This window comes from Pseudorca crassidens, chromosome 7 (assembly GCF_039906515.1).
Source record: "Pseudorca crassidens isolate mPseCra1 chromosome 7, mPseCra1.hap1, whole genome shotgun sequence".
NCBI lineage: Eukaryota > Metazoa > Chordata > Mammalia > Artiodactyla > Delphinidae > Pseudorca > Pseudorca crassidens.
The window spans coordinates 2,139,582-2,149,912 of record NC_090302.1 but is presented as its reverse complement, the minus strand read 5'-3'; the positions used below and the strand labels follow the sequence as shown (position 1 = coordinate 2,149,912).

Here is a 10,331-nt window from a genome sequence, read left to right as displayed (position 1 = left end):
CGCACTCCGATCGCTGCCTCCGCGTTCAATGCCTTCTCCCTGTGTCCCCTCCGTGTCCTCGTCTTCTCTTACAAGGACACCAGACAGTAGATCAGCCCCCCTTCCAGCACGCCTCATCTGAACTACTTACACCTGTAAAGACCCTGTTTCCAAATAAGGTCCCATCCTGAGGTTCTGGGTGAACGTGTGTTCTGGGGCGACAGAATTCAACTCCATAACTGCCTATGGCTCGTCGTAACAGAGGGAACTGGGGACCCTGAGCTTGGAGGATCGTCGCAAGAATTAAAGGAGATGAAACAGATCAGGGCGAGGACTGGGGCTGCCCGAGCCTCCTCCTTCTTTCACAGCCCCCACCCTGGGAAAGGGGAGTCTGGGGGCAGCCTGGGGTCCTGCAGTCTCTCCAGTGCACGGGCTCTTTCCTGGTACAGTAACCAGTGGTCTCTACAGGAAAGAAACCAGAGGCCAGATAGCAAACCAGAGCTAGTCTAGGAGACCCCTTAGCCTCCCAAGATGCTGACAATGACAGTGGCCACCTGGAAAGACCCTACACGTCGGGCGGGGGGGCACAGGGGCCGACCCTCCAAGTCTCCCACCATCGGGAGATATCCCCACCTTGCCCCTTTCCCCCACCCCAGAGTCCACGCCCCCGCCACCCCGAGATGAGCAGGTTAATCACTTGGAATGTCAATTGATGGCCTTTGCAGCCCCCCTGGCACGGGACACAGGGCCTGCACAGCCCCCGGGGGTGTTGTTGTCAAGGTGGACTCAGCGAGACAGATGCTTCTGTGTCCTGCTCGATGCCCCTCCAGACTCAGGTACACGCCCAGCGCCAGGGCCCCGTCCCTCCCAAGGTGCTGAAGGCGACTTGAGCGGTATGGAGGGAAGTGCCCTGGGAGATTTAAAACGTAAGATTCGGTGGATCGAAGATTCAGATACTGTGGACCTTTCTATCACGCTCACAGACACGGAGCACGCGGTGTTGCTCCGCTGCACCCCCAAAGGTCAGGTCACCTTCCCGGCTGGGTGGCTCTGGGGGTTCGGATGACTGCTGCTGTCAGCATTGTTGTCTTTATTGCCACCCTAACTGGGCAGCAGACACTTGCAGAGCTCTCACTACAGGCCAGGCCCATCCTTGGAGCTCCACCTGAGCCCCACGTCACCCTCACCCCAGCCTGCAGGGGGTGGGGTGACCGCAGAGAACCCTTCGCCCAAGGCCACGTCCGTGGGGTTTGGAGGAGCCGATGCCCGAGAGTGTACCAGAAGCAGGAGGAACCCAGCGGGACCATAGCCCTTCGGGAGGCCTCGCTCAGCAGGACCGGGTGGGAGGCCCCGGGAGCTAGTGGAGCCCCCAGGAAGGGCAGCCCACAAGAGAGGGGTGACGGGTGCGGGTGACAGGACCCCCTTGTTCGGGGCAGACGGCCACCCCCTGGCTCACGTCCCTGGGTCCTTCCTGGCATGGGGCTCTCCGGACCCCGGCCAACCCACGGGCCCGCCCTCCAGGACACAGCTATCCTCAGTGCTGGCTCTGACCTGTCCTTGTCCAAGAGCCCGACCCAGGAAGTGTTCCTGACGCTGGCGGCCAGCCTGGACTCGCACTCCAGACCCTTCCTCTCTGGGGCCAAGCAGGAGACGTCCAGTCCCGGGGACGCAGGGGACCTTCCTGCTTGGCCTCGGAGGGAAGAAGGCCTCCTATTGTCCCAGCTGAGGAAGCCACCCGAGGGCCTGAGGGTGAGTCACAGGGGATTCGGGGAACTGCGTGGCGGGGAGCCCAGCACAGGCTGGCCGGCTGGCCCTCCTCCTATATAAGACCCCGAGCCCAGTGCCTCGGCCTTCGTCTCCCTCCAGAGCCCAGAAGAGCCACCAAGCCTGCAGCCATGATGTGCCTCCTGCTCGCCCTGGGCCTGGCCCTCACGTGTGGCACCCAGGCTCTCAGCGTCATCCGGACCATGGAGGACCTGGACATCCAAAGGGTTCGAGGGGGGCTGGGTGGGTGGTGAGCTGCAGGGCGGGCAGGGGTCCCAGAGGCCAAGGGGAGACAGAGGAGGCTGTGATGTCTGGGGTGCGCATTACTCTGCCAGGGCCGCCCTAACAAATACCCCCGACAGGGCCGCTTAACCAACACGGTTATCGTCTCGCATCCTGGAGGCTGGAAGTCTGAGATCAGGGTGTTGGCAGGGCTGGTTTCTCCTGAGGCCGCTCTCCTGGGCGTGTAGACGGCTGTCTTCTCCCTGTGTCTTTACCTGGTCATCCCTGTGTCCAATTTCCTCTCCTTATGAGGTCATCAGTCCCACTGGATCAGGGCCCACCCTAATGGCCTCATCTTACCTTTGTCATCTCTTTAAAGACCCTGTCTCCAAAGAGTTATGTTCTGAGGCTCTGGGGGTTAAAGGGACACAGTTAAGCCCCTAATAGGGCCTCTCTGCCCCCCAACCTTTCCCCACCTCCAGCCACGTCTCCCCAAGGTCCAAACATTCCCACTTGTGTGATGGGCTCCTCCGGGTCCTTCTTGGGGCTCAGAGTGAGTTTAGGGAGAACATTCCTCAGGGTGCCGAGGAGGGGGTGTCTCAGGGCTGCCTCAGGTCGGGGTGGGACAGAGAGCCCACCATGGGGACGGGGTCCCCTTCCCGCCCCCGGAGTGCCAATCAAGCCCGCTCCCCAGGTGGCAGGGACGTGGCACTCCGTGGCCATGGCAGCCAGCGACATCTCCTTGCTGGACACCGAGAGCGCCCCCCTGAGAGTGAACGTGGAGGAGCTGAGGCCCACGCCCCAGGGCGACCTGGAGATCTTCCTGCAGAAAAGGTGCGCGTGGTCCCCACACCCCGCCGGGGCTGCAGGCCAGCAGGGGGCGGGCGGCGGTCAGGGCTCCTGGTGGGGCCCGGCTGCACTCTGGGCTGGACCAGGGCCCCAGGGACGGGCAATGGGGCCCTCGGAGCCCCACCCAGGGCTTTTTTTTTCTTTTAACTTTTATTAATTTGATGCTTCGGAACATAATAAAATAAATGAACGTAAAACATCATTTTAGTTAACTGGGAGAGGGAGATAAAATCCACTGAAGTGGAAACACGTAGGAAGGATATGTGCATTCAGGCAGTTACTTTAATTCTGTGTTAGGTTAAGGATTACGAATGTACTTGAGCAACGGGGAGACGTTTTGCATCTTTTCTGGTCTGAACACTTCGATATCTCAGATGAACGGGATGTCACAGAGACAAAGCAGAGGGGGGAGAGCCCAATCTGCCCTCGGAGCGGGGGTGGGGTGCAGAGATGGGGACCCGAACCCCAGGATTGTCTGCAGGTGCAGGTCATTGCCCCGGACCGCGGGGCCTGGCCGCTCCCGGCCCTTTTCTCCCTCACTCCGTCTGACCTCTTGTGTCCTGTCCAACCTGGTCACCTGTGGCCCTAGAGGTTACTGTGAGCACAGCCAAGGCCTGGGTGACCAGCTGGGCTCCAATGCCCCCCCGGCTCGGGCCCCTCCCGGGGCCAGCTTCCACCCCGGCCCACAGTTTGGCCTGATCAACAGTGCATGGCCTGTGCACGTGGCTCAGGAAACGCCTGCCTTTCAGGGAGAAGGACGGGTGTGTTAAGGAGAAGATCATCGCAGAAAAAACCGAGATCCCTGCTGTGTTCAAGATCAACTGTAAGTGCCGGGTCTGTGGTAGGAGCCCCACCACCCTGGGGGGCTCTGGGCAGGTGCAGGGGGCTGGCACCGGGCCCGAGGATGCCAAGGGGCTGGGGGTGACGAGTGATGCTGTTATTACACCAGCTTCACTGCCCTCCCTGCCCCTTGCCCGGTGCTGTGGGGCCAGTGGCCGTGGGCAGGCCCCTGCTAGGCTGGCCGTACTCCCCAAGGTGACTCTCCAAGCTCTCTCTGCCGGGCGGGAGCTCGGGCCCCTCAGGCTGAGCTCAGGAAGCATCTGCGCCCGTCCAGGCGGAGCTGAGAGCCACTGTCAGCGGTTAGGGTGCCCCACGGCCCCCAGCCCACCACATGGGTTCCTCCATCTCCACGAGACGGGTTCCTTCCCTCATCCACTGGCTCACTCATTCCTCACTAAATCCAAGATGAGAAAGCGCCATGGGGGGCAGGGGGCTTCCACCAGGGCCGCTCCTGCTGGGAGCCTGGGCCACCTTGGGACTCACTCACTCACTCACTCTTGTCTGTGCCAGACAAGAACTGACCACTGCCAGGGCGCCTGCCCCAGGGGCTCCAGAGCCACCTGCCCGCACTGGCTCAGGATGCTGGCGTTGCCCCTGAAGCTACCTGACCCTGCGGTGCAGCTGCTGCCGCCCGCTGGCCTCTGTCAGGGCAACCCTCACTCCTGCCGCCCCAGTTCCCACGGCTCAGGGCTGCCCCGCGATGTAACCGTTCTTGGGACGTTCCCCTCCTCCCTCGCTCGGCGGTGCCCAGTCTCACCTGAGGTCCGCGTGACAACCCCATTTCTTTCTTTCATTTTTTTTACATCTTTATTGGAGTATAATTGCTTTACAATGGTGTGTTAGTTTCTGCTTTATAACAAAGTGAATCAGCTATACATATACACATGTTGCCATATCTCTTCCCTCCTGCGTCTCCCTCCCTCCCACCCTCCCTATCCCACCCCTCCAGGCGGTCACAAAGCACCGAGCTGATCTCCCTGTGCTATGCGGCTGCTTCCCACTAGCTATCTACCTTACGTTTGTTAGTGTGTATATGTCCATGCCTCTCTCTCGCTTTGTCACAGCTCACCCTTCCCCCTCCCCATAGCCTCAAGCCCATTCTCTAGTAGGTCTGTGTCTTTATTCCTCTTACCCCTAGGTTCTTCATGACATTTTTTTCTTAGATTCCATATATATGTGTTAGCAGACGGTATTTGTCTTTCTCTTTCTGACTCACTTCACTCTGTATGACAGACTCTAGGTCCACCCACCTCACTACAAGTAGCCCAGTTTCGTTCCTTTTCATGGCTGAGTGATATTCCATTGTATGTACGCGCCGTTTCTTGGCCACTCTGGCTCCCGGGGGGCATCTTGGATTGAGCGCTGCGTGTTCCTGAGTCCAGGAGGCGGTGGAACGTCTCTGGCGCAGCCATAGTTGATGGGCCTGGGGACGGCTTTGGGGAAGGGGCTGCGGCACGTTGGCGTGCGGGCAGTGCAGGAGGCACTCCCGGCCCAGTCCTTGCTGGGTGGTGACCAGAGGAGCTGGCCAGCACTGCCCCCGCTGGAACTTACTTCTGCCCTGTCTTGGTCTCCCTTCCAGTCCTGAATGAGAATAAGATCTTCGTGTTGGACTCCGACTACACAAACTACCTGCTCTTCTGCATGGAAAACACGGCTGACCCCGAGCGCAGCCTGACCTGCCAGTACCTGGGTATGCGTCCAAGCCCTGCTTCCCGGGGAGACCCGCGGTGTGGTCCTCACTGCGGAGAGCGCGTGGGAACGGGGGAGCCTGACACCTGAGGAAGAGGAGGAGGGGTGAGGGGTCATCGGGAGAGGGTCGCATCCTGTGGCCTGGTCTCCTGTGGGCCGGGGGGTGGTTGGGGACGAGGGACAGACCGCGGGCTGAGGGGCAGGCGGACTGCAAGCGCTGTGACTGGTGTGACCATCGCAATGGAGCCGGCGGGTCACTATGAATCCAACAGCCTTTGTTACCCAGGAGTTTCAATTACTTCACCAAATAAGAATTCAGTCACAGAGACATCTTTCAACTATAACGTCCTGAAAACAAATGTCAGGTGACATCTTTATTGTCACAGACATGTGCCACTGTGTGTTCCCAGGGAAGTGGCCGTGGGCATCAGGCAGTGCAGGCTCCTGGTCATAAGTCAGCCAGCCCCGGGGTGGGGCGGGGAGGGCAGGAGGAGACCCAGACGTCCGGAGAGGGCTGCCGTGCAGACCCCCACTGCAGTGCACCGGGAGGACGACGAGGGGAATGGGCCGAGCGGGGAGGGCAGGGGCCCCGGAGGGCGGGGGCGCTGCGCCCTGCAGACCACCCTGGGAGGGTGGGTGGGGCAGGGCCCTCGGCGTCCCCGAGCTCTGGGGGGGGCAGGGGTGCCCCCAGGGACTGACCCCTCCCCCACAGCCAGGACCCTGCAAGTGGACGACGGGGTCATGGAGAAATTCAACAAAGCCATCAAGCCCCTGCCCATGCACATCCGGCTCTCCTTCAGCCCGACCCAGCTGGAAGGTGAGCTCCCAGGCCCCGCCCCGGCTCCCTGGGCAGAAAGCCACCAGCCCCGGGGAAGACTTCCTCCCGTGGTGAGCCCCATTCTCCCCAGGGCTCCCGGGAGGAAGGGGGTGGAGGTGCAGCGCCCTGAGGTGGGCCCCTGCCTCCCCACCCCCTGCCAGGCCCCTCTGTCCCTGGGGCGCCCAGTCCCGTCCTGACCCTCCCGCACGGCTCTCCCTCCCCCACAGAGCAGTGCCGCGTCTAGGTGAGCTCCTGCCGGCGCCCTGGAGGTAACGTAACCCCCCTGCCCCACGTCCTGGGCACGTGCAAAGGGTGGGGGTCTTGGTGGGGCCCGGGCTCCCCCATCAGGCCCTGGGGTCCCCCTGCGGGAATGGCTGGAAGCTGGGGTCTCTCCTGACGACTGCAGAGCCGCTGGCTGCGTGCCCACTCTCGAGGGGTGGCCTTTGGGGAGGTCGTTTCCTGTGTCCTGGCCTCACTCGCCTGCTGACCTCCCCCTGCTCCCTCTGGACAGGGCCGAGGGCCAAGGTGGAGGCCCCGGAAGCGGGCACCGGTGACAGACACTCCACCTGAGGGGAGAGGCGGGGGGTCCCTCTCCCGAGGAGGGGCCGTCCTGCACCCCCAGGCCCAGCCCGGGGAGGGGGCGCTGGCGAGGGTCCAGCAGGTTCCCCAGGAATCACAGGAGAGCCCCGTGTCCATTTCAGGGCCCGGGAGCCTTGGCCCCTCTGGGGACAGACGACGTCACCCCCACCTCCCCCACCAGCAGGGTCAGGAGGCACCAGGACCAAGGTCACCCCTCTTGGGACCCAGGCCCCTCCGGGCCCCGCCTGGGGTCTCCTGCTCGGGGGCGTTCCTCCTTCAGCAATAAAGCCATAAACCAGTGCACACTCCTGTCTGAGTCTTTCCTGGCCGATGCGTGTGGGCTGGGGACCCGGGCGGCTCAGGCGGTGACACAGGGCCGGGACCTAAGGTGTCTGCCTCACAGGCCTCATGACACCTGGGGGCCCTGCACACGTCATCACGGCTCCTTTAAACTTCTGGAAACTAGGTAGGGACGCGGCAGAGGCACCTGCCAGTTAGCTTTGCATCTTCAGCCAACACCCAAACTCCACAAAGGACAGGAAACGGAAAATTGCTGTCCCTTAGTCTAATAAACATTGATATAAAAGCTTAATTTAGTTGCTTGCAGATCAAATTCTGCCCTCTTTTACAAATGCAGCCCCATGACCCTCATGACCAGCTTTCAGGAACATAAAGGTAATTGCTACTAGTAAGACTATTGATATCAAACTTCATATGCCAAAAATGCATTGATCTTTTCTGTGCTAAAATGCAATAGAGAGATTTCCCCTGGATAGAGGAGCTGGACAAAAGAGGTCACCCTTGGAGGACACTTGTTCTGCAACCACTTTTGAGCATCACAAATGGAAAGGGGGTATACAGCGACAGAAACGGGGATTTTTAAATCATAAGAACAGTTTACGTATAACATAATATATGCACATATTGCTATAGGTATAGTTACATATAATAACAATTTATGTATAATATTAAAGTTTTGAAAATATAGGTAAAGTGGATACATTTCTAGAAAACTATTAAATACCAATATTGGCTAAGAAAGAAAACTTTGAAAGAACAATAACTCTAGAAAGTAAAGAACGGTTCCAGTGCCAGATCTTCTCAGTCTATGGATGAGAACCAGCAAACCGCCGTCATGGATCCTGGCTCATACGGTCTGTTCCAGGGCACAGGGAGATGCGGAGTCTGGACTATCCTCTAACAAAGCTGGATGGGATGATGCAGGAGACAAAAAAAAGCTGAGCCATCACTTGGAATAAACATACAAATATCCCAATAATTTATTAACAGGTCGAATCCAACAATGTATTCAGTACCTAGTGATTTAAGGCAGAAAATCATGTTTCCACATTAGATGATATATAATAAATTTGTTAACAGATTAAGAGAGGAACACCCATATAAGCACCATTAATTGATTTTAAAATAAATATTTTAGGGCTGCCCTGGTGGCGCAGTGGTTGGGAGTCCGCCTGCCGATGCAGGGTACGCGGGCTCGTGCCCCGGTCCGGGAGGATCCCACGTGCCGCGGGGCGGCTTACATTTCCCCTTGATACTCTCTAATACTCACCTGAATTTGTAAGTTTTTAGTTTTGATAAAGTCCGTTTTACCTATTTTTGTTGTTGCTGCTATGTTTTTGGTTTACCAGGTTGAAAAAGTTCCCTTCCATCCCTAGTTTGTTGAATGTTTATATTATGAAGGGACGGTGGATTTCGTCAAGCAACTTTTCTGCATATGTTGAAATGATCATGTGGTTTTAATTTTTATCCTATTAATATGGTGTATTACAATGATTGATTTTTCTATGTGGAATCAAGCTTGCATCCCTGGAATAAATCCCACTAGTCTGTGGTGTATAATCCTTTCAGTGTGCTACTAGATGTGGTTTTCTAGTATTTTGTGGAAACTTTTTTCCTCTATATCATATAAGATATTGGTCTGTAGTTTTCCTGTGATGGCTCTGTCGGGTTTTGGCGTCAGGGTGATGCTGGTCTCCTAGGATGAATCCTCTTCTAATTTTTGGAATAGGTTGTGAAGGATTCGTATTAATTCTTCTTTAGACATTTGATAGAATTTGCCAATGAAGTCTTCTGGTCCTGGGCTTTTCTTCATGGAAAATGTTTTATTATTAATTCAATCTCTTTACATGTTAGAGACCTATTCAAATTTTTCCTTTCTTCTTGAGTCTTTCTAGGAATCTCTCAGGATTTATATCTTTCAAAGAATTTCTCCATTTCATCTAGGTTATCTAATTAGTTAGCATATAATTGCTCATATAATCATAATTATTTCTGAAGGTTGTTGGTAATGTCCCCTCTTTCACTCCTGACATTAGTAATTTGAGTCTTCTCTCTTTTTATTTGGTTATTCTAGTTAGAGGTTTGTCAATTTTGTTACTATTTTCAAAGAACCAATTTTGGTTTCATTGATTTTTCTCTTATTCCACTCTTTATTTCACTTATTTACTCTTTCATTTTTATCATTGTTTCTTCTGCTTGCCGTAATTTAATTTGTTCTTCATTTTCGTTTTCCTTAACGTGTAAAGTTAGGTTATGAACTTGAGATCTTTCTTGTTTCTTAACGTAGGCACTTACAGCTATAAACTTTGCTATAAGCACTGCTATCGCTGCATCCCAGAAGTTCTGGGATATTGTGTTTTTATTGTCAATCATCGCAAGGTATTTTAGTTTGCTTTGCTGTTTCTTCCTTGGCCCACTGACTATTTAGGAGTGTGTTGTTTAATGCCCACATATCTGTGGATTTCCCAAATTTCTTTTTGTTATTTATTGCTAATTTTATTCCATGTTGGTCAGAGAACAACTTTACATGATTCAAATCCTTTTGAATCTATTGAGACTTATTTTACCATGGTCTTTAAGATGGTCGTTCCTGGAGGATGTTCCATGTGCACTTGAGAAGAACAAATATCCTTCTGTTGTCGGGAGGAATGTTCTACAGATGTCTCTTGTAGGGTCTTTTTTTTTTTTTTTTGGCGGTACGCGGGCCTCTCACTGTTGTGGCTTCTCCCGTTGCGGAGCACAGGCTCCGGACGCGCAGGCTCAGCGGTCATGGTTCGCGGGCCCAGCCGCTCCGCGGCATGTGGGATCTTCCCAGACCGGGGCACGAACCCATGTCCCCTGCATTGGCAGGCGGACTCTCAACCACTGCGCCACCAGGGAAGCCCTACAGATGTCTCTTAGGTCTAGTTTGCAGTGTTCTTCAAGCCTTCCATTTACTTGTTGATTTTCTGTCTAGTTTCTCTGTCCATTATTGAAAGTTAGGTATTGTGGTCTCCAACTGTTGTTGTTGAATTGTCAGTTTCTCCCTTCAATTCTGTAACTTTTTAGGACTCTGTTGTTACGTGCATGCATGTTAATAATTGTTATTTCTTCTTAATGGATTGAACTCTTTTATCATTAAAAATGTCCTATTTTGTCCATAGTAACAGTTTTTATCTTTGTCTATTTCATTTGATATTAGTGTAGCCCCTCTAGCTCTCTTTTGGTTACTATTCCCATGGTATACTTTTTCAATCCTTTTAGTTCAGCCTAAACTAGGTCTGTGAGTGGTTTTGAATCTAAATTGTCTTTT

At 54.9% G+C, this 10,331-nt stretch overlaps 1 protein-coding gene across 2 annotated transcripts; it reads left to right on the top strand.

Annotated features, from left to right (window-relative positions):
* The first annotated feature begins 1,843 nt into the window (after positions 1-1,843).
* On the top strand, positions 1,844-7,040 carry LOC137227262 (beta-lactoglobulin-like). Of its 2 annotated transcripts, none has more exons than XM_067742764.1 (7): positions 1,844-1,970; positions 2,660-2,799; positions 3,564-3,637; positions 5,234-5,344; positions 6,056-6,160; positions 6,388-6,404; positions 6,862-7,040. In XM_067742764.1, exons 1-6 carry the CDS (start codon positions 1,875-1,877, stop codon positions 6,402-6,404), a joined length of 543 nt encoding a protein of 180 aa, XP_067598865.1. In that variant the 5' UTR covers positions 1,844-1,874; the 3' UTR covers positions 6,862-7,040. The 2 variants fall into 2 exon arrangements, with proteins under 2 accessions (XP_067598865.1, XP_067598864.1); XM_067742763.1 differs by having other exon boundaries at positions 6,388-6,429.
* The last annotated feature ends 3,291 nt before the right edge of the window (positions 7,041-10,331 follow it).

Excerpts from the sequence above, each read along its gene's own strand:
- LOC137227262 (XM_067742764.1), top strand. The coding sequence starts at position 1,875 with ATGATGTGCCTCCTGCTCGCCCTGGGCCTGGCCCTCACGTGTGGCACC. Across the intron at positions 1,971-2,659 it reads AGGACCTGGACATCCAAAGG|GTGGCAGGGACGTGGCACTC; the intron begins GTTCGAGGGGGG and ends CCCGCTCCCCAG. Across the intron at positions 3,638-5,233 it reads TGCTGTGTTCAAGATCAACT|TCCTGAATGAGAATAAGATC; the intron begins GTAAGTGCCGGG and ends TCTCCCTTCCAG.